The 22,172-nt window shown below is 41.8% G+C and overlaps 1 protein-coding gene across 1 annotated transcript in view; it reads right to left on the bottom strand.

Annotated features, from left to right (window-relative positions):
* Nucleotides 1–220: 220 nt before the first annotated feature.
* The window catches only part of LOC311128662 (G-protein-signaling modulator 1-like), a 42,448-nt gene continuing 20,496 nt past the window's right edge, over nt 221–22,172 (bottom strand). The window contains exons 3-14 of the mRNA XM_084160858.1: nt 21,238–21,373; nt 20,855–20,997; nt 20,218–20,341; nt 19,804–19,919; nt 19,314–19,469; nt 11,625–11,733; nt 11,364–11,478; nt 7,067–7,137; nt 6,732–6,896; nt 1,311–1,473; nt 907–1,112; nt 221–667 (exon numbers count right to left, since the gene is read on the bottom strand). Coding sequence (XP_084016984.1) covers nt 470–667; nt 907–1,112; nt 1,311–1,473; nt 6,732–6,896; nt 7,067–7,137; nt 11,364–11,478; nt 11,625–11,733; nt 19,314–19,469; nt 19,804–19,919; nt 20,218–20,341; nt 20,855–20,997; nt 21,238–21,373 — 1,702 coding nt within the window. The 3' untranslated portion in view covers nt 221–469. The remainder of the gene's footprint in view (nt 668–906; nt 1,113–1,310; nt 1,474–6,731; nt 6,897–7,066; nt 7,138–11,363; nt 11,479–11,624; nt 11,734–19,313; nt 19,470–19,803; nt 19,920–20,217; nt 20,342–20,854; nt 20,998–21,237; nt 21,374–22,172) is intronic.

Below are 22,172 nucleotides of genomic sequence, written 5' to 3'. Positions count from 1 at the left end.
ACTGTTTGTTACACCAATAATACCAGCAGCATTAATTGTCATCCTTCAAACCGAATACTATTCTATCATGCACTTTGAACCCACAGACCCGACACGGAATACAATCTGAGTCTGAGAAAAACTGATTAAGGCAGTAAATGGTGTAAATATGAATATCTGTCATTTCTTGTTGGCATCTCAAACCCTAGCGAAACACCACAAACCTTCATTCACATAAATGTATCATATACATTCCATTTAATCTTTATCGGATTTACACATATTTCAAACCTAAACAGATTCACAACAGCTGAAAGGGGGCCACCTATTGCACAAGGGGTTTGGATCTTGCATCACACATCAACCTAATTTACTTTGACCCCTTCACGGATCTCCTCAAGTGGTGGCCAATTTCTCCTCCATTTAATAGATTTTTATTTCTCTCCACCTTCTATGAGGCAGAGTCCCCCAGGGGTGTGTGCTTGGGTCCCTAGCTGGAGTCTCCGGAAGGTGGTTCTGGGTCAGAGTCGTGCCCGTCCTGTTCGTCTGACGGGAGGTGGACCCGCTGCTCGTCCATGCGCTTGGCCTGTACCCTCTGGATCAGACTGAAGAAGTCCTCGTCAGGCACTGTGGGGGCCCGGGGTCCCCCTTCTGGCGGGGAACACCGTTGGTCATCGATCCTTGAGGACTGGGAGCAGACACGGAGAGTGAGATAGAGGGAGAGACAGACATCTAAAATAGCAAGTCCTGCAGTTTATGAATCCTGCATAGCCTGAGATATGCACAAACATTTGAGTATTTTACCTAAATCATGCATTGATTGATGCTAATAGAGACTGACTAAACACAAACATTTGAGTTATTTGAGCAGATCTTAGGTTAAGATTCAACCCATCGAGATGCTGAGGCAGTGAGACGCGGCCCTACCTGGCACTTCATGAGCATGTTGAAGAAGTCGTCGCTGGGCTCCTGGGGGTCTGCATCGACACACAGGTGGCCCAGGTTGTTGTGGGTGATCCTGAGGCCTGGCAAGTTGCTGACGCTGACCCGCTGGTCATCCAGGCGACGGCTCTGGGAGCTGACAATCAGGTCAAACAGCTCCTCTGTCTGGGGCGAGGTGATGAGTGTAGGGTCTGAGAAGCACAAGAGGAGGACTATATTAATTTACCTTAATTGACAGAAAATATTCAAAGCCACACATTCCTGACTAGAGACTAGTGCTTTGAGTGAATCATGCATTGATGTCAAATCAAGTCACTGGAAGTAATGACGGTCCCAAGTAGTATTAGGGATCCTCTAGCTTTAGACCGCCGTCACAGTCGCTAACCTACCTAGCATTTCATTGAGAGAGACGGCCCCTCCATTCTTGCCATTTTCTCCGTTCTCCTCGTTCGGGTCGTCTAGGTGGCAGCGCTGGTCGTCCATGCGGCTGCTCTGGAACTTGCTGAGGAGGTCGAAGAAGCAGTCCTCATCGGAGGGGTCACGACCTAGTTTCTGAAACAGAGGGACATTGACGCTAAGTGATATAACAGGCACATACAGTGCATTCGGAAAGTATCCAGACCACTTGACTTTTTCCACATTTTGTTACGTTACAGCCTTATTCTTAAATTGATTAAATTGTTTTTTCCCCCTCATCAATCTACACACAATACCCCATAATGACAAAGCAAAAACTGGTTTTTAGAAATGTTTGAAAATATAAAAAAATCTCATTTACCATAGTATTCAGACCCTTTACTCAGTCCTTTGTTGAAGCACCTTTGGCAGCGATTACAGCCTCGATTCTTCTTGGGTATGACGCTACATGCTTGGCACACCTGTATTTGGGGAGTTTCTCCCAATCTTCTCTGCAGATCCTCTCAAGCTCTGTCAGGTTGGATGGGGAGCGTCGCTGCACAGCTATTTATTTTCAGGTCTCTCCAGAGATTTTCAATCGGGTTCAAGTCCAGGCTCTGGCTGGGCCACTCAAGGACATTCAGAGACTTGTCCCGAAGCCACTCCTGTGTCGTCTTGGCTGTGTGCTTAGGGTCGTTGTCCTGTTGGAAAGTGAACCTTCACCCCCAGTCTGAGGTCCTGAGCGCTCTGGAGCAGGTTTCCATCAAGGATCTCTCTGTACTTTGCTCCGTTGGTTGTTTGTCCTTCTGGAAGGTTGTCCCATCTCCACAGAGGAACTCTGGAGCTCTGTCAGAGTGACCATTGGGTTCTAAGTCACCTCCCTGACCAAGGCCCTTCTCCCCCGGTTGCTCAGTTTGGCCGGGCGACCAGCTCTTGGAAGAGTCTTGGTGGTTCCAAACTTCTTCCATTTAAAAATGATGGAGGCCACTGTGTTCTTGGGGACCTTCAATGCTGCAGAAAAAATGTTGTACCCTTCCCCAGATCTGTGCCTAGACACAATCCTGTCTCGGAGCTCTAAGGACAATTCCTTCAACCTCATGGCTTGGTTTTTACTCTGACATGCACTGTCAACTGTGGGACCTATATAGACAGGTGTGTGCCTTTCCAAATGTCCAATCAATTGAATTTACCACAGGTGGACTCCAATCAAGTTGTAGAAACATCTCAAGGATGATCAATGGAAACAGGATGCACCTGAGCTCAAGTTTGAGTATCATAGCAAAGGGTCTGAATACTTAGGTAAATAAGGTATTTAAAATATATATGTGTGTGTGTATACATACATACATACATACGTAAAAATTTCTAAAAACCTGTTTTCGCTTTGTCATTATGGGTTATTGTGTGTAGATTGATGAGGACAAAAATAAATGTAATCCATTTTAGAATAAGGCTGTAACGTAACAAAATGTGGAAAACGTGAAGGGGTCTGAATACTTTCCGAATGCACTGTATTTCCACACACACACACACACACACAGTCTCTTATATCCTGTTTCTGTTTGGCTTGTTTAAGAGGATGGCAGGTTTGGGGCGATTGGTGTTCTAGATAGAGGAGAAAATTAGTTTAGCATATCAAGTACTATTGAACTGCTGTGAAATGACCATACAGTATGTCCTGGTGTCATAGTGTCTAATGAGTCACATGGCCAAATAGATTCACTGTCTGTCTGTATCCATTGATTGGCTATTAGTGTGATTCACCAGTTTTAGCCCAATGCAATCAGTGGCAGTACAATTATTGGCTCTCTACCATTTTGGTGACCTGTACCATTATATATCGAGTTGCTGTTGTTTGAGTTGTTCTCAACCTTTTCATAGCACTTTGGAAACAAAATGGCTTCGATACTGCCTGGAATAGCACATAACAGTGGAATAGTCACTATCTGACCAATTCTTGTGCTTAGGGCTGAAGATGCCTTCAAGTTTGCGCAATCCGTCCCAATGACATAATGTACAAAATAAACCTCCTTTCTTGCCCTGTTAAAATTCTCCATTAATATATTCATGAAAATACACTTGTAAAGCTATCTTCATCTCAGTGTTAAAATGTTGGTGCATATGTTCCAAATAATGTATACTGTTATAATGACCTAATTCCAATGTAAACATGAATATATATGACTATTCACTACATTTAGTTGTCATACAAAATTGCTGTTAGGTCATCAAACATAGCACAACCTCTCAATATAGTACACATATAAATCCCCCACAGCCTCCTCTGAGTATCAACATCCAGTACTGTGGCCATCTTCAATATCCACACTCAGGAAAAATCAGCATGATTCTCTGTATTGAAGTCAGTGTGTGATCCTGCCTCCATGTTGATGATAAAACCCTGGGCAGGTTAATGCCAGGCATCAAAGGCAGTGAGCCACAGGACACATCATGGATCAATAATGGCTGATGGTGTCATTATCCCCCTGGACATCACCCCTTCCCCACCACGCCTCGCAGGCAGACACACCATAATGGCCCAATTAACACCAAGTATTATCGCCACAAAAATAGAACTGGATACACGTACCGTACAAGGCAATTTTGTCTGGTAACGTTGATAATTAAGAACCTTTAAGACTCAACTCGGTACAGTGTGATCTGTACAAACGCAACTATCAGTGAATAAGCTCACCAGAATCTGGTCAGAGACTACAATGTTCAATAGTACGAGACAACAGTGCTGTCGCTGTAGGCGGTCACATTTTCAGCAGAGACTTTTCTTGTGAAAACTTTCTACCAAAATTAGGCTACACTTCAAACGTTTGCTTTACTGGGCGTCGTAAAAGCATTTAATTGCCACAAAATGTGTCTGCCTCTCTGGCAGAGCAAGAAACATACATTTAGGATAACCAAGTCACAAATTAGAGAGACTAGTTCAAGCAACACCATCGTCCATCAAATTATCATATAGATAAAGAGTACAGTGAAGTATCTTACCACACAAGCACCTCTCTTTCCTCTTTCTTCACTCTCTCCAAGCGCTCTCCCCCTTTCCCTCACTCTCCACACGCCTGACTCACACTCCCCTCTCTTCCCCCCTTCCCTCACCACTCTCCTCCTTTCCACCCTTCCCTCACCACTCTCCTCCTTTCCACCCTTCCCTCTCGGTGCTCTTTTTGCTCTCTTTCCCCCATCCCTCCTCATTACGCCCTCCCTTGTTCCCTTTCTCCCCTCTTCTCATCTCTCCCCCTCTCTCTCTCACTCACACTCATCTCTCCCCCGCTCTCATCTCTCATCCTCTCAACTCTCACCCTCTCACTCACTTTCTCTCTCTCTCTCTCTCTCTACCATTCATTCACACACACACACATACACATATATATATATATATATCTTCCTCCTTCCTCTCTCCCTTCTGCAGGTCATCATTGTCCCAGCTGCAGCTCTCTCTCCCACTGTGGGAAAATAACTCATTATGAGGAGAGGGGGTCTTCTGATGAAGGTCACATTGTCAGCCGAGGCAGGGGGATGGGCAGAGAGTGCCCACCAACATATCACAGGAACAACAAACTCTGAGCTCTGCCAAGAGACAGTTCCGGCAAGCACAATGGAACATCTCATTGGGTTCAATCATGCCATCTATTTAATAATTGTATCTATAGCAGCAATAAATTCATATGGATCTCTTGTGAATAAAATGCTATTCTGTGATGAATTCCCAAATTGACCAGCAAAAGAGGAAACATTCTGTGGGTCTTACTGTGCCTCAGCTGAGGTCCATGTGATTGTAATTTTCTCCCCCTCCGAGCATAATGAGCTGTGACTTCCTGGATTCTGTCTGTTCTCCCCTTGCCTCTCTGGCTGGATCTTCCCTCTGCCTATGTATTGTTCAATTACTCAATTATGGTGAAGGGGAGCGAGTGAGAGAGAGTGAGTTGGAAGGAGAGTGTGTGAGGGGTGAGAGAGAGAGAGGTGGAAGTGGGAGGGGAAAGGGCTCTCCCTAAATGAAATCAGTGTTGCTAAGGAAACCAGAACTCAAAGTTGCGCCGCTATCCTTAACAGACACACACAGAGGCACCCATTGACATTTCACCACTTCCCAATGGCCGATCCCTTCTCCTCGCATTTTGTGATCAGAGTGACTTGTGACCTGGTGTGAAGAAAATTGACCAAATACCCTTTATATTGTCAGTTCAAGATATTATTGACTCTAGTTCTGGAGACCAGAGAGCGATAAGCAACAGAGGAAGTGCACTTTGTCACCATACCAACACCCAATGGTACAACAGCTATTTTAGTCAGCCAATAAATAACGGCCATCCTTTACACAATGTCTTCCTTACTCTTTTCCACGGTAGTCCACTGATTACAACAATTAACAGCATCACAGAACCGAGATGCATGGTTGGCCGAGTCAGGCGCTGAATTACAGCAAGGCACAACCCCATTGGCTGAAGCTGGCCGATGATGTTCTAAGGATAAGGGCAGCACAAAGGTGTATTGTTATGAACAATCTAGAGCAATCAGAAAGGCCAGCAGGTTTACATTGTGTTATTCCTGGAAGCGCCATCAGACACAGCACTCCTCTCTACCAGGAAGTAACCTGGAGACCTAGTCTGGCCATTAACCCTCATTAAATCACATCAAGTTTCACCTACAGCACTTTCCCTTGCCCCTATCATCATATGACATAAATCTGGATACAAGGACCCTACAGACTTCAGAAGCCTCTTCCTGACCACCTGCGTTGGCGCGCTAACCACATTCATGTCTTTTAGCTGTCAGGTTAGCTTTCATTGATTGTTAAAAAGGCTGCCAATCCTTAAATGCAGAGGGGAAACTGAAGCTGGAGTCAGTAGATAATGCCTTTCAGTAGAACACTTTCATACTAGGAGGAAAGCGTGAGATTTAATTAGGGCTTTAAGGAGAAACAAGCTACTCAGAGGAGCAATCGCTACTGTCAGCTAAAGCTAACACAGTTCAAAGTCATTGTGTCTGAGTCCATTATAGAGCTACGCTACACATTGAAAACAATAGTTTTTGTAATTTACATTTTTTTAAATGTTTTAGTCATTTAGCAGACGCTCTTATCCAGAGCGACTTACAGTTAGTGAGTGCATACATTTTCATACTGGCCCCCCGTGGGAATCGAACCCACAACCCTGGCGTTGTGAGACAGGGATGAGTTTGACTGATCTAAATATAAAATTGACTAGTAAAGACCAGGTGCATGTTATTGTTAACCAGAGATATAACAAGTTCAGTTATATGCCATCGCGAGGGCTAGTAGGCAATTTAAAAAGAAACTTACAAATAGAAATCTACTCAGATTAAAATCGGTTGCGTGGATGGAAAATTAACTTTCATGGTTAACTAAGTTTTTCAGAGCTCAGTTAAAAATTAAGACTCACTGGAGGCGGGACTTGGACAGTTATGTCGTCGGTGTCCACAGGGGAGTCCAACCATTGCCTGTCATCTGAGGACTGGCTGTCGGGGCAGCCCTTCCCTCCGCCTGGCTGAGACTGCTGACTCTTGGCTCTCCGGGATATACTGTCCAAGTCCTGGCTGTCTCCATTCTGCAGGGAAAGTAAAGTATACCAATGGAATTTCATTTATTTTACATTTGTATGCTGTAATTTTATAGAAACTTGAAATGTACAATGTAAGTTGTGTTACAGAAAAATGTCAGAGAAATTATGTGAGAAAACAAAACTAAATGGAATCAACAAAATGACTTTGTTTTTACCTTATCTGATGAGTACTTCCACAGTTCGACACTGTCCATGCTGTTTCTCTTGGTGAATTTTGGTCTGGCTCCTAGAACAGAGAAGAGCGCAAAGAGGACATTAAAGCAGATAACCTTCCATTGACAACTTTACAAAGGGTAAGTGTGCCCTTTAGTGCTGTAATGAATGGAGGGCCAGTAATGCCCTGAGTGGGACTTTAAACAGGGTCACCTGACCCAAGACAAACATCCTATCCACAATCCCACTTCAGAGACATAGTAACACGATCATCAAGGCTAGGGTTACAGTATGTACAATTATTTGATAAATATTTATCAGTTCATGACTGAATCTGTACGATCATCATAATTCATAAAAAATGTATACTGAACAAAAATATAAACGCAACATGTAAAGTGTTGGTCCCATGTTTCATGAGCTGAAATAAAAGATCCCAGAAATTTTCCAGACGCACAAAAAATGTATTTCTCTCAAATGTTCATCCCTGTTAGTGAGCATTTCTCCTTTGCCAAGATAATCCATCCACCTGATAGGTGTGGCATATCAAGAAGCTGATTAAACAGCATGATCATTACACAGGTGCACCTTGTGCTGAGGACAATAAAAGGCCATTCTAAAATGTGCAGTTTTGTCACACAACACAATGCCAAAGATGTCTCAAGTTTTGAGGGAGCATGCAATTGGCATGCTGACTGCAGGAATGTCCACCAGAGCTGTTGCCAGAGAATTGAATGTTCATTTCTCTACCATAAGTCGCCTCCAATGTCGTTTTAGAGAATTTGGCAGTACGTCCAACCGGCCTCACAACTGCAGACCATGTGTAACCACGCCAGCCCAGGACCTCCCAGGGGGGCTGCTGGGGAGTATTTACTGTCTGTAATAAAGCCCTTTTTTGGGGAAAAACTCATTCTGATTGGCTGGGCCTGGCTCCCAAGTGGGTGGGCCTATGCCCTCCCAGGCCCATCCATGGCTGCGCCCCTGCCCAGTCATGTGAAATACATAGATTAGGGCCTAATGCATTTATTTATATTGACTGATTTCCTTATATGAACTGTAACTCAGTAAAATCTTTGAAAGTGTTGCATGTTGCGTTTATATTTTTGTTCAGTATCAACAGTTTATAAACAGTTTACAAACCCCTTAGAGGGTGTTTTACTAATGTCTCTAGCATTAATGTATTACAGAGGGTTCTGTACGTGACCATTCAAAAACGACATTGCTCAACCGTGAGATAAATCTCGTAAACAGAAAACGGACAGTTTTTCCACATACAGCTCAAACAGTTGATTCCCATGAACTCTATTTAGCGCTATATGGGAGCTCAATGCAGCATGCATGGTTTTCCATGTGTGTGCTGTGGTCTTGTGATGTGCAGTGAGGACGAGGTTCAGTCAGACAGCCAGGCAAACAGACTATGAATAAGGGGCCCTTTACGAGCCATGCGCCCATAGGGAATGTTGGGCCAGGGTGTGAGCTGGAGGACCTTCACAGAGACCCAGAACAGCCCTATGTGAGGGATGGGACTGCACGTCCATTTCTGCAGTCCACTTCTCACACTTCTACCATCTGTGTAGATCTTGTTGCAGAGAATTTTCCAGCGCTGCAGGAAATGCAGATGAGCTTCGTAATTTACATAAATTCACTGAAAACCCGCACTGACACATGGTTATATGAACAGTATTGCACTTTTCATGCAGCCTACTTTTGTTTCAGCTAATAGCCTAACCACCGATCAAGCAACATTATGGACTAAACGTTCAATTCCTGTTGCTGCAGTATTCTTTTGCTACGACAATACTGGTCAAATTAAGATCCTACATATGCATCTGTCAGTCGTATGACACTTGAAAAGTTGAAAATGAAAACACTATGTATGTATTTGGTTGTATCGTTAGCTCTAGCATTATTGGAATGAATTAACAATTACAGTTAGAAAGTTATGTTATCATTATTTGACCAATGGATTTGAACCATGTGTCTGGGGCCTATTTATTCAAAGTGCGATACAAACGCCTCTTTATTTACAGTGTGTTTATGTTATGTGCGTCAGAGAACCCATTTGTGTATTTGTTTAGAGGGAAACATTTATTTATCTACAAAGGTATGTTGGTTTCATGCTGGATTTGGCCACCCCAAATCTATCTACACTTGTTCCCTTTGGCTCACACGTGTCCCAATGTACTGACACACTGAAGAGCTATGTCTCAGACATAGACATAAAAGGAATAGACAGGACATATTTTATCATACATTACCTAACCAATAAGGCAGAACGCTACATTCCTGCATAGAGAAAACTAAACACCAATAAATCACCAGCCGGAATGTATGTTCTACTTGTTGTATTTCTATTCTGTGAGGTGGCAATGCCAGGGCCGCCCAGCATCAGGTCCCACCTAACCACAGTCTATACAGCGTGGGCCTGCTGCTCCAAACAGACGCTCCCTGTTTCAAATAAACATCCAACATGTCCTCTCCATACACAGAAAAGGGCTGTGTCCACCTGACTCACCCTTTCCTCCCAGACCTGGACGCAATGGAAGATGCAATGGCCCAGGATGATCTCAAGTGACCTCAAACATTGACCTGTCAATGTTTGACCTTTCGATTGACCTGTCGACAGTCTATCTTCATCAGACTATGTCTCACATGGCCCCTTTAGCTTTCTCCTGTCATAGCCTTAGAACATTGTTGTAGGAAGACAGAGTATATTGCCTGGATATTAGTTTACAAGCTGTCACAATGACTTAAAGGGTTAAGATAAAGACAATACATGGAGTTCCTCTCAACTCAGCACTGTGCATGTAAAATTGTAGAGTATGTAATTTGTACAACTGTACATGAATAATTAACACACATTGACAGATGAAGTGCATGTCTGTCTCGGAGAAACATTAAGAATACATTTTCCTTTACAAAGTACACATCTCCATCGTCTTATCCGTGATTGACTGAATCCAATCTCAGAACGATAGAGTTGAAATGATGATTCTATAGAAGACTCTATACTTGTACAGAAGTTTTTTTAGAGGGTCATACATTATGTATTCACTAAGACTATGGCCCTAGAGATGAATGATCAGCAGAGGAGGATTCTGTTGACAGAAGCACAGTGCTACATCATCTATCTAAGCCTGGGGCTTGGAGATATTTGCACAAGGACAAATGTATGCATCCTCTAAAGCTTATTCTGAGCTTTGCAAAAATCTCTCCACCTCTAACATTTACTGTACATACATCTCCCTCGACCGATTGAATGGAAAATGAGCTATAGCATTTCACAGAGTGCTTTTAAAGTATGCACACAAACCCCTTGAGTATTCTTTACAGATTCATGGCAAATAGAAGGGAATGCTTCCAATACCATGTACAGTATATTGAAAGAATTAAAAGGCTATAATCAAGCCTTGACCTTGCTTACCTCATACTCCGGACTCGGAGAGCTATGGTACAGTTATTGTTACATTTAAATCAAATGTTGCTATAATTGCTATTAGTCTATAGTTGTATTCCATTTGTGGTGTCCAGTAAGTATCCTGGGGGAACCCATCACAGCTCCTGCCTCTCTCAACTCAGAGTTCTCCTTCTGAGCGTGTGTGAGAGAGAGTGTGTGCTCAGGGTTGTGCGTGGGGTGTGGTAAGGAGAGAGAGAGAGAGAGCTGGGCAGTGCCAGTGCATGTGGACTAAGGCTGGTCAGAGACAAGACTTACTGTACAGGACTTTTCATATTTATTATTACTGTCATTGCTATCACCCTGAGAAAGTATGGCTGGGTTGGGTATCAAAAGAAATATATCCATCACCTTCTGTTTTTATATGTACTTCTTATCCACATAGGGATTAACTCATGTTTAAAAAAGTGCAGACATGGGTCAAATTGAAAATCTACTCTTTATAAACAACCAAAAGTAGATTAAATAATTTGGACTGTTAGTTCAGCATGTTATGATTTTGGCGCTCCAGGTAGAATTATCTAGAATCATCTTACCCTCCTCAAATCCCACACTGAACCATCAAGAGGACAAACACATCTAGACTCAAACCAGTGTCTACATGGGAAACTTTATCCTTTTCCAAAAACAACTCCAGTGGTCATCATTTATGTATTTCACCAGAATCCTGTGGCAGAGAGGGGCACAGACAGCATGGTCACCAGAGGCCTTGTGTGGTCCGTAGTTTGGCGCTTTGACCGTTACACCACTCTGGCACATGGTCATCATTTCTATACTGTAAGTCTCCCTCTCACACTGAAAATACAAGTTCAAGGAAGAACCATAGAAAGAAATCTCCCTCTTACCTTGCACCTCGAACTCTGATCCACAGGATGAAAGGTCACTCTCGTTGACCCCCAGCGCCTCCATCAGCTGCTCCACATTCATCCTGGCAGTCAACTCGCCATTCCTGTCCCCAATCTGAGAGTAAGAGAGAGTAAGAGAGTGAGAGAGAGACACACCTTATTGACTACAGGTGAATGGGATTTCACTGTTCGATCATTTTCTGTCTTCACAGTAATATAACTCCTTTAAAAAGTAGTGTAGCTGCAGTGGTCACTGGTTACCTCTCTGGAGATGTGTAGGTATTTGCGGGCGTAGTGCAGGGCCTGGCGATGGTTCCGTAAAGACACATAAGCATTTCCCAGACTCCAGCAGGCACGGCCCTCTCCAACCCTATCAACACATACACAGTTAGAGAAGGAACAAATCAAACACCATAATGATAAGCATGTTAAGTAAAGGTTAAGGTGTGTGTGCGTAAAGGCTCGGACACACCAAGGATACTGACTGCTGAGAGGTACACCTCTGCCCAGAGTGTCGGCAGTCAACCTTTTGTTGTTCACATAGCACAGATTCCCCACCGATCAGCCTAGTTAAAGTACTCCAGACCACAAGGTGGCAGTAGCTTACTTAAGCTACATGTATGTTTGGCTTGTGCCTGCTGTAGATCAGAACTAGTAAGCTGCGCTAATGTTGTTGCGCGCTAGCTAGAATTTCTAATAAGCCCTTGCCGATACTAGCCAGATGGCCACAACTAGATATCTAGCAACATTATAATTACATCACAATGGATTTAATATAATAACATATGCCATATAGCAAACGCTTTTTTCCAAAGTGACTTACATTCGTGCATACATTTTACATATGGGTAGTCCCGGGAATCGAACCCACTACCCTGGTATTTTTTTATTTTTTATTTTTATTTTTTTTTTTGCTGGGGGGATGGATCAGCTTAATATTGCAGATAGATTGTATCTTCTATCAATGTAATTGTCTGCATCACTTCCAATCCCCCATGTTTTATTTTTTATATATATATTCCCCTTTATTACTTTTCAACCCCACCATCCTTTCCCTACTTGGAGTAAATTAGTGAACAACAACGCCCAGGCCTCTACTTCCGGTCTATACTTACTATCTACACCTTATGGACAGAGTTAATTTTACAATAATTCTATATCTATATCTATATCTATATCTATATCTATATATATATATATATATATATATATATATATATATATATATATATATATAGATATAGATATAGAATTATTGTAAAATTAACACTATATATATATATATTTATTTATTTTTTTGCTCCTGAACTTCTTCTACTCTCAACCTCTCCGATCATTTTCATGATGTCCATCCGGTTTGCTTCTAAATGCCATATCTTTCTAACTGTGCTCTTTCCCAAAAGCTCCCAACATACAACCTATATACTTATTATGGACACAGTATGCTTACATTATTAGCTATCTTTGTTATTATTTGTTGTTATTTGTTATTAGTCCCATCCTTCAACTCTATTCAATACCTCCCATCTATCTCTTAACACCATCCATATAGGATTTCTATTTGCCATATATATTTCAACCGTACTGTGATGTTTTACAAAAGTTCTGAACCTTTCTATTCTCATTGCTTCTACAGATTGTGAATTAAAAATAAACATTTTTGCTAAAAGTATTATTATATTATTGATTGATTGACTATGACTTTTCAGATCACCCAGTAATGCTATCTGCAAGGTTAGTTCCAGGTAAATATTGCAATCCTTTAGCCATTCCTGGACCTGTGTCCAAAAACAAGCTACAAATGGACAGAACCAAAACAAATGATCTAATGATTCTATCTCTTCACAGCAAAATCTGCAGAGCTGGGAAGATTGTATCCCCCATATAAATAACATTCTATTGGTAGCAAGAATTTTATATAATAATTTAAATTGAAAGATTCTAATTTTTGAATCCGGTGTCGTTTTGCGTGTCAGTTCATAAACACTATGCCATGGGATCGGTACGTCAAAGATCTCTTCCCAACTATTTTGCAATCTATATGGGACGGCTGTCAATCCTTTGGTCCTTAAGTGAAACTGATATACTTTTTTATTTATCACAGTTTTCCTTAACCAATTATGTTCTTTAATGCAAGGCCGACAGACAAGTTCCTTACTTTCTCCCCCTTCAACTTTCCTCTTCCACTTTTGCGGTAAGGCTGCAATTATTTGGTTGTAATTCTGGGTAGAGCAGACATTTCCATATGTTTTTGTTAGCTGCATGTGCGACATAACTCCACCAGTCCTACCGATGATATCATTTACGAAGATTATACCTTTTTTAAACATTCTGTCAAAAAATAAAGGTTTTTTGTCAATTAGTATATTTGAATTTAACCACAATATTTGTTGCATTATTTGTTCTGTCGTTTCTGGAGGATTAAATTGAAATTGCAACCAACTTTCTATGGCTTGTTTTAGAAATAGTGACATTTGGGAGATTATTTCCTTTTCAAATAACTGAAAGTGAGAGGTTGTAATCTGAGAGGTTGTAATCACTACCCTGGTATTAGAAGCACCATGCTCTACCAACTGATCTACAAAGGACTTATTTTTGAATGAAGCAGCTGCCTATTAGCTGCTGAGAATCAGTGGAGTAGCTTGCTAGCTATGTTGTGCTAACCGTTTAGCTAATGTTAGCTAGCAAGCGAGCTGGTACTGGCAGTATGGGAGAGTGAATTATTTTCTTCATCATCTTGCTAGATAGCTAGCTTGGTAAATTATTTAGTGTTGTGTCAATTGTGCTGCACTAACTCTCTTGCACACACACTGGACTCTACCCACACACTCACACTGACACCCCAACACACAGACACAGACACACACACTACATAACATGCACACACATGCATACTGACGCCACACACACACACACACACACACACACTTTCACACTCACCACATATGCTGCTGCTACTGTCTTATCTATCCTGTTGCCTAGTCACTTTACCCCTACCTACAGTGCCTTCAGAAAGTATTCATACCACTTGACTTATTCCATATTTTGTTGTGTTACAGCCTAAATTCAAAATTTATTAAATAGTTCTTTATTCTCACCCAACCACACACATAATGACAAATTAAAAACATTTTTTTATACATTTTTGAAAATGTATTGAAAATGAAATACAGAAATATCTAATTTACATGTATTACTTTGCTATGACACTCCAAATTGAGCTCAGGTGCATCCAATTTCCTTTGATCATCATTGAGATGTCACTACAACTTGATTGGAGTCCACTGTGGCCAATTCGGACATGATTTAGAAAGAGAAACACTTCTCTATATAAAATCCCACAGTTGACAGTGCATGTCAGAGCAGAAACTACATCATGAAGTCCAAGGAACTGTCCGTAGATCTCCGAGATATAATTGTGATGAGGCATATATCTGGGGAAAGGTATAAAACGATTTCTAGAGTGTTAAACATTTCCAAGAGCACAATGTTCTCCATCATTGGGAAATTGAAAAAATATAGAACTACCCAGACTCTGCCTAGAGCTGGTCGTCCGGCCAAACTGAGCAACCAGGCAAGAATGACCTTGGTCAGGGAGGTGACCAAGAACCCAATGACCACTCTGACAGAACTACAGAGTTCCTTGGCTGAGATGGGAGAACCTGCCAGAAGGACAGTCTCTACAGCACTTCACCGATCTGGGCTTTATGGGAGAGTGGCCAGACAGAAACCACTCCTGAGAAAAACACACATGACAGCACGCCTGGAGTTTGCAAAAAGGCATGTGAAAGACTGAGCATAAGGCAAAAGATTATGTGGTCTGATGAGACAAACATTTTACTGTTTGGCCTGAACGCAAAGCGCTATGTCTGAAGAAAACCAGGCCCAACTCATCACCTGTCTAACATCATCCATACCGTGAAGCTTGGTGGTGGCAGCATCATGCTATAGAGATGCTTTTCAGCGGCAGGGACTAGGAGACTGGTAAGGATAGACGGAACAATTAATGGAGCCAAATACAGGAAAATCCTTGATGAGAACCTGCTTCAGAGTGCAAACGATCTTAGACTGTGGGGCCAAGATTTAAGTTCCAACAGGACAATGACCCCAAGCATACAGCCAAAGCAACACTGGAATGGCTTCAGAACAAGAATGTGAAAGTCCTTGGGCTCTATTTTAACAAACCTAATGCAATGGTAAATCTAAGCGCAGGCGGTAACGCTATAGGTTCGGGGGTGTGTCAAATATTTTTGCTATTTTTACTATCAATTATCGGCGCACTTGCTGGTGTTGGCACGAAAGGGCTGGGTTGTGATGAATAAACAAGTTGTGGGTGTGTCGAGGCTTGGCCCCTCACTGGCCAATCAGAACGTGCTCCATGGCGAAATATGTGGTTGCTTCAGGTTGTGTATTTACGGTATTTTATGCATTGCCTTGGAATCAACTGTAATTCCAATGTTAGTCCGTTAAAGTTTAAATGGCTTACAGAAAACGAAATAGCAAAATGTAGACCTATCCCATTGCTAAATAGGTTAACTTGAACCTATTTGCAGTCCACATTGTTCTAAGTAATTGCATGACTTCAATAGCATTCACACTGATATAGGGGCTAGGCCTACTCTAAATTGCGTTATGGCTGAGCATGGACATGCCAAACAATAAGCAACAAGCAAGATTAAATTAATTATTGATGAGGCCTAAAAAGATAATGAATAATTCTAATCAAATTCTAAACAAAACAACAACCTGTTTTAAATATCCTATGTCACTTACAGGCACCATCATTTCTCCCCGTGGACAGATAATAATAAAACAACACAGACTATGGAGGATTTTATGCACATCCAAAACGGGACCTGCATGGCAAAAATAATGTGGGCCTGCCTACAATGCATAGATAAAGGTGAATGTCAGCTCACTGTTTTACTCCTCTCAAACTTGATATTTTAGTAAGCTTTGGTGATTAAGATTTATTTTCAAGCATTCTCAGGAGCCAAACCCTTTATCGACAGTCTTGACTACTTCGCGATGGTATTGGGCAGACAAAAAAAATAAAAGACTTCATTTAGAGGAGGGAGGCTATGATTGGTTTTTAATCAAATAAAACTAAATGGGAAAAGACATTAGATTTTTTATGTTTCTAAATACGAAGTATACAGGCACCAAAAGTACATTAGGCTACTCTTGTTCCATGCGCATATGGGCAGTGTGCGTCACGGCTGGATATGCTGCGTTTCCGCGGTCAAATTTCATGCCATAACCAACTACTAAAACCAGCTTTTGGTTGGTCTTAAATATCTCTATCAGCGCTGCCTGAAATTAGCACTTTGGATCATGTTTTTAAGGACACACCTCAAATATTTCCACCCCGCCCATCTGAGCGCAAGCGAGCTGATATAAGACAGATAAATTGCCGAACCTGGCGTTAGGGCTGAATTTTTTTCCGCAAACTAACGTGCATTTGACACTAGGGCCGATTTAACGCCAGCCAAAAATAGAGCCTCTTGAGTGGCCCAGCCAAAGCCCAGACTTGAATCCCATTGGAAATCTGTGGAGAGACTTACTTGAAGATTGCTGTTCACCGCCGCTCCCCATCTAACTTAACAGAGCTTGAGAAATTCTGCAAGGAAGAATGGGAAGAAATCCCCAAATCCAGATGTGCAAAGCTGATACAGACATACCCAAGACGACTCAAAGCTGTTATCGCCGCCAAAAGTGCTTCTACAAGTATTGACTCAGGGGTGTGAATACTTATGTAAATTAGAGATTTCTATATTTCATTTTCTATAAATTTGCAAAAATGTGTCATTATGGGGTCTTTTTAAAGTGTTTATTATGTGTCATTATTAAGTCTACTTAATCCATTTTGAATTCAGGCTGAACAAAATGTGGAATAAGTCAAGGGGTATGAATACTTTCTGAAGGCACTGTAAATGTACAGTACATACAGTAGCTACCTCAATTACCTCGTACCCCTGGTATATAGCCATGTTATTTTCTACTCCCTATACAGTGGGGGAAAAAAGTATTTAGTCAGCCACCAATTGTGCAAATTCTCCCACTTAAAAAGATGAGAGAGGCCTGTAATTTTCATCATAGGTACACGTCAACTATGACAGACAAATTGAGGAAAAAAAATCCAGAAAATCACATTGTAGGATTATTAATGAATTTATTTGCAAATTATGGTGGAAAATAAGTATTTGGTCACCTACAAACAAGCAAGATTTCTGGCTCTCACAGACCTGTAACTTCTTCTTTAAGAGGCTCCTCTGTCCTCCACTCGTTATCTGTATTAATGGCACCTGTTTGAACTTGTTATCAGTATAAAAGACACCTGTCCACAACCTCAAACAGTCACACTCCAAACTCCACTATGGCCAAGACCAAAGAGCTGTCAAAGGACACCAGAAACAAAATTGTAGACCTGCACCAGGCTGGGAAGACTGAATCTGCAATAGGTAAGCAGCTTGGTTTGAAGAAATCAACTGTGGGAGCAATTATTAGGAAATGAAAGACATACAAGACCACTGATAATCTCCCTCGATCTGGGGCTCCACGCAAGATCTCACCCCGTGGGGTCAAAATGATCACAAGAACGGTGAGAAAAAATCCCAGAACCACACGGGGGGACCTAGTGAATGACCTGCAGAGAGCGGGGGACCAAAGTAACAAAGGAAAGAATGAATGGGGCCATGTATCGTGAGATTTTGAGTGAAAACCTCCTTCCATCAGCAAGGGCATTGAAGATGAAACGTGGCTGGGTCTTTCAGCATGACAATGATCCCAAACACACCGCCCGGGCAACGAAGGAGTGGCTTCGTAAGAAGCATTTCAAGGTCCTGGAGTGGCCTAGCCAGTCTCCAGATCTCAACCCCATAGAAAATCTTTGGAGGGAGTTGAAAGTCCGTGTTGCCCAGCGACAGCCCCAAAACATCACTGCTCTACAGGAGATCTGCATGGAGGAATGGGCCAAAATACCAGCAACAGTGTGTGAAGACTTACAGAAAACGTTTGACCTGTGTCATTGCCAACAAAGGGTATATAACAAAGTATTGAGAAACTTTTGTTATTGACCAAATACTTATTTTCCACCATAATTTGCAAATAAATTCATTAAAAATCCTACAATGTGATTTTCTGGATTTTTTCCCCTCAATTTGTCTGTCATAGTTGACGTGTACCTATGATGAAAATTACAGGCCTCTCTCATCTTTTTAAGTGGTAGAACTTGCACAATTGGTGGCTGACTAAATACTTTTTTCCCCCACTGTATATAGCCATGTTATTTTCTACTCCCTATATATAGCCATGTTATTTTTACTTGTTATTCACTGTGTATTTATTGCTCGTGTCACTCTTTATATTGTTTATCTTATCTTTAACTCTGCATTGTTGGAAAAAGACCCTTAAGTAATAATTTCACTGTTAGTATACACCGGTTGTCTATGAAGCATGTGACAATTTGATTTGACTTACCACCCCATTCATTTCATATTAAATTGTGTGTGTGACTGCCTGGCTAAGTTAGTTAGCAAGCTAAAGTTAGCTATCTAGCCAACTAACAAGCAAATGCACATTATCAAACCTAACAAAAAATCCCCAAGCACAAAACTCCTTAGCTAAAAAAAATATGTATTATGCAGCTTTATTGTTTTAGTCACAATTCTAATGAAAAGGGGGATTACACTGGGAAAGTGCCCTATTTTTTTATTTTCCTTGTCATTCCTGTCAGCTCCCCCACGTGGAGGTTTGTGCACTTTGATCGGATCAAAGTCAAGTTGTTGTCCTTTGACGAGAAGTGCGATTCTACTAGTAGTTCGTTGGTACAAGGTCGATACACAGCAGGTATGTATTTTGTTCTAGCAAGAGAAGGAACGGCCTCCTACTGTGCTAACTACCTATCGGCAGTCAGATTTCTCGGTGTGTCTGACCATTAAGTGTGCATACCTGTCAGTGAGCTCCTGGGCTATGAGGAGGTGTTTGAGGTGGTAGTCTATGGCTCTCTCGTACTGCTGCAGCAAAGTGTAGGTGTTCCCCAGGCTGTAACAAGCCTGGGCCTCCATCACCTGGTCCTTCAACTGACGAGACAGCTGCAGAGTTTTCCTGGATGGAAGAGGAATACAGGGATATGGAGAGAGAGAGGAAGAAGGAATGAGATGTATACAGAGGGAAAGAGGTAAAGACAGAGGGTGATGAATGGAGTAAGAGGAGAGAGAGGTATTTATAGTTAAAAATGTGTTTGTTCCACACAAAATTCGAATTATTTATTTTAAATGAAACATTCTTATTATAAATTAATCTCATACATTATATTGATCTTAAAACATTAATAGATTTGAATCCATGCAGGTAATCAAGTCTATGATATGGCGTAGCTCTGAGCTCCATTGGTTGATACACATCGTGTCCACTAGGTGTCAGCGTGTAGTCTGTTTACCTGTAGTACTCCGTGGCAGTGTTGAACTGTCCCAGGAAAATCAGAGCGTTGCCTAGGTTACTATAGGCTCTACGTTCAGCTGCTTTGTCACCGAACTCCTTGGCGATGGAGAGTCTCTGAACAAAATAAAGTTTATATATTTTCTTGGAAATGTATGTGTATATTGCTCACCTTGACCAGTCTTTACCCTATTGATGGATGGGTAAATTACTGTTTGGCCTGAATGCAAAACAGCTCATTCAAACAGGCAAGTTGATTTTGTGTTTTCATTCAGGGACGAAATGGTTGAGTGTGAAAATACCTTTTCTTACCATTAATTATGTTACAGTACGTCACACTATTGTGTGCATATCTCTTTACTAGTACACATGATGGTGTTGACTACTGTCCCAGGGATATGTACATGTATCTCACCTGTCTGTGGAACTTGATGGCCTCCACAAAATTTCCCAGCAGGTAGTGGGTGTTGCCTAGGTTACCAAAGGCCCTCCCCTGAGCAGCTCGGTCGCCCAGCTCTTTGACCAGACACAGATTCGTCCTGTAGGAGAGAGGAGGACTTGAGTTAAAGATGTGTACCAATTGTGTTTTACACAAATTATACAAAGTCAAATTTTTGTTGTCTTGAACAAAACATTATAAACTTTGTACCTCCTGGTTGCACAACATAAACAGTACAGTACTTATGAAAGCTTTGACGTAGGCAACTGGCCTGTCAGTGTGTTGTCATACGAAACAGAGGGCCTGAGCAAGCCTCTCAGTATGTCCACAGGGGATTGTGTACTACAGTTTAGCCTTTTTTTGTTGTTGTACTTTTTACCCCTTTTTCTCCCCAATTGGTAGTTACAGTCTTGTCTCATCGCTGCAAGTAGTGTTAATTGCCTGCAGAGAGATATTTTGAAGGAGCTAATAGCCCAGTGGGATATTTCAATCATATGTATGGTGTCTATGCTGTGTGCATGCACGGGTGCGTGCCTGCTTGTGTTCTAGCGTGTTGAGTGCGTAGGTGTTCGTGTGCACATGTATAAGCGTGTGTATACAGCCTAACACTCACTCATAGAAGCCAGTAGCCCTTTGCAGTGTATCTCTGACGTCTGGTGGGAGGTCCCCAGGGTCCTGGGTACAGCCCCATAGCTGCTGCTTTCCCTTGGCATGGAACACATTCCCTATATTATACAGAGCCCTGGCCTCTCCTACCTGGTCAGACGCAAAGGGAAAAGGGAGAAAGAAATGAGCGACTTTAGAAGACAAATAGAGACATTGGAAGACATTAGGGAATTTTTCAACTGAAATAGCATGGACCACACTCAAATGTATTTTCTATACAATACGCCGTTCCTCAAAATCTGATATCAGGATTGCATCTTATAAACAGATGCAATCCTCCAATCCAATGTGATACTGGTGTGGGTTGGAGTGTCTGTCTGTGTATGCTACCTTGTCCCCCTGCTCTTGAGAGATGTCCAGGTGTCTCTGACAGCACACCGCTGCCTCGTCGAAGCGCCCCAAAACCTTCATTGTGTTTCCAAGGTTACCGCTGGCTTTCCCCTCCCCTATCCTATCCCCTATTGTCCTGTAAATAGAGACCGTATCTCATTATTAGTCATGGTTTTGAAGTCATAATCAATGCGTACATAGCCTGAGTCCCAGATCTGTTTGTGACGTCTTGCCAAATCCATTGCTCATTGTCAACACAATAACACACATGCTACTGCTTAGACTTAGAGCTTTATTGATTTGATTACCTAACTGTTTAAGTGGTCCTACCTTCTTAGGACAGGGTTCCAGTTGTCCTGCTGTTATTGTAATGTAACAAAGCAACAGCCCCCTGGGTTTGTACTCGCCACCCTGCCAGGCTACCAACTGCACCCCTCTCCACAGGAGACAGGCTTAGTCATCTGAGCTAAATACCAAGGGGGTCTCTCATCAAAATGAACACTATCAAAACCTGCCTCTTTCTTCTAGGAGGGCAACAGGCATACACTTCATATTAGTGATGGGGGGTATCGATACAGTTTATTATCAGGATATTATTTTTGACGATATATCGTCGTATTGTTTTGACAATATCGCAATATTATTGTTGCACTAGTTGGCTGTACCTGCACCAAAACGCCAGCATTTTTCCATCATAGCTTGATCTCCATCTTCTTTTTAAATAGGGAGCCAATTTGTTTTCAGAACTTTTATTTCCATGATTGATCATAACGTGTTGTTTTCTCATGGCTCTCTCGTCCCTCTGCAGCAGACATATGGTGAGCAATATGTTTGGAACATTGAATCGCAATAAAATCTAATTATCTAATCACAATACATATAGAATTGTGAGAATCGCAATACATATCGTATCAGCAGCAAAGTATTGTGATAAT

The sequence above is a fragment of the Coregonus lavaretus genome, assembly GCF_964263955.1.
Source record: "Coregonus lavaretus genome assembly, chromosome: 4".
In the NCBI taxonomy this organism is placed as follows: domain Eukaryota; kingdom Metazoa; phylum Chordata; class Actinopteri; order Salmoniformes; family Salmonidae; genus Coregonus; species Coregonus lavaretus.
Note: the sequence above shows the minus strand (reverse complement) of the source record. Positions and strands in the feature narration are given on the sequence as shown.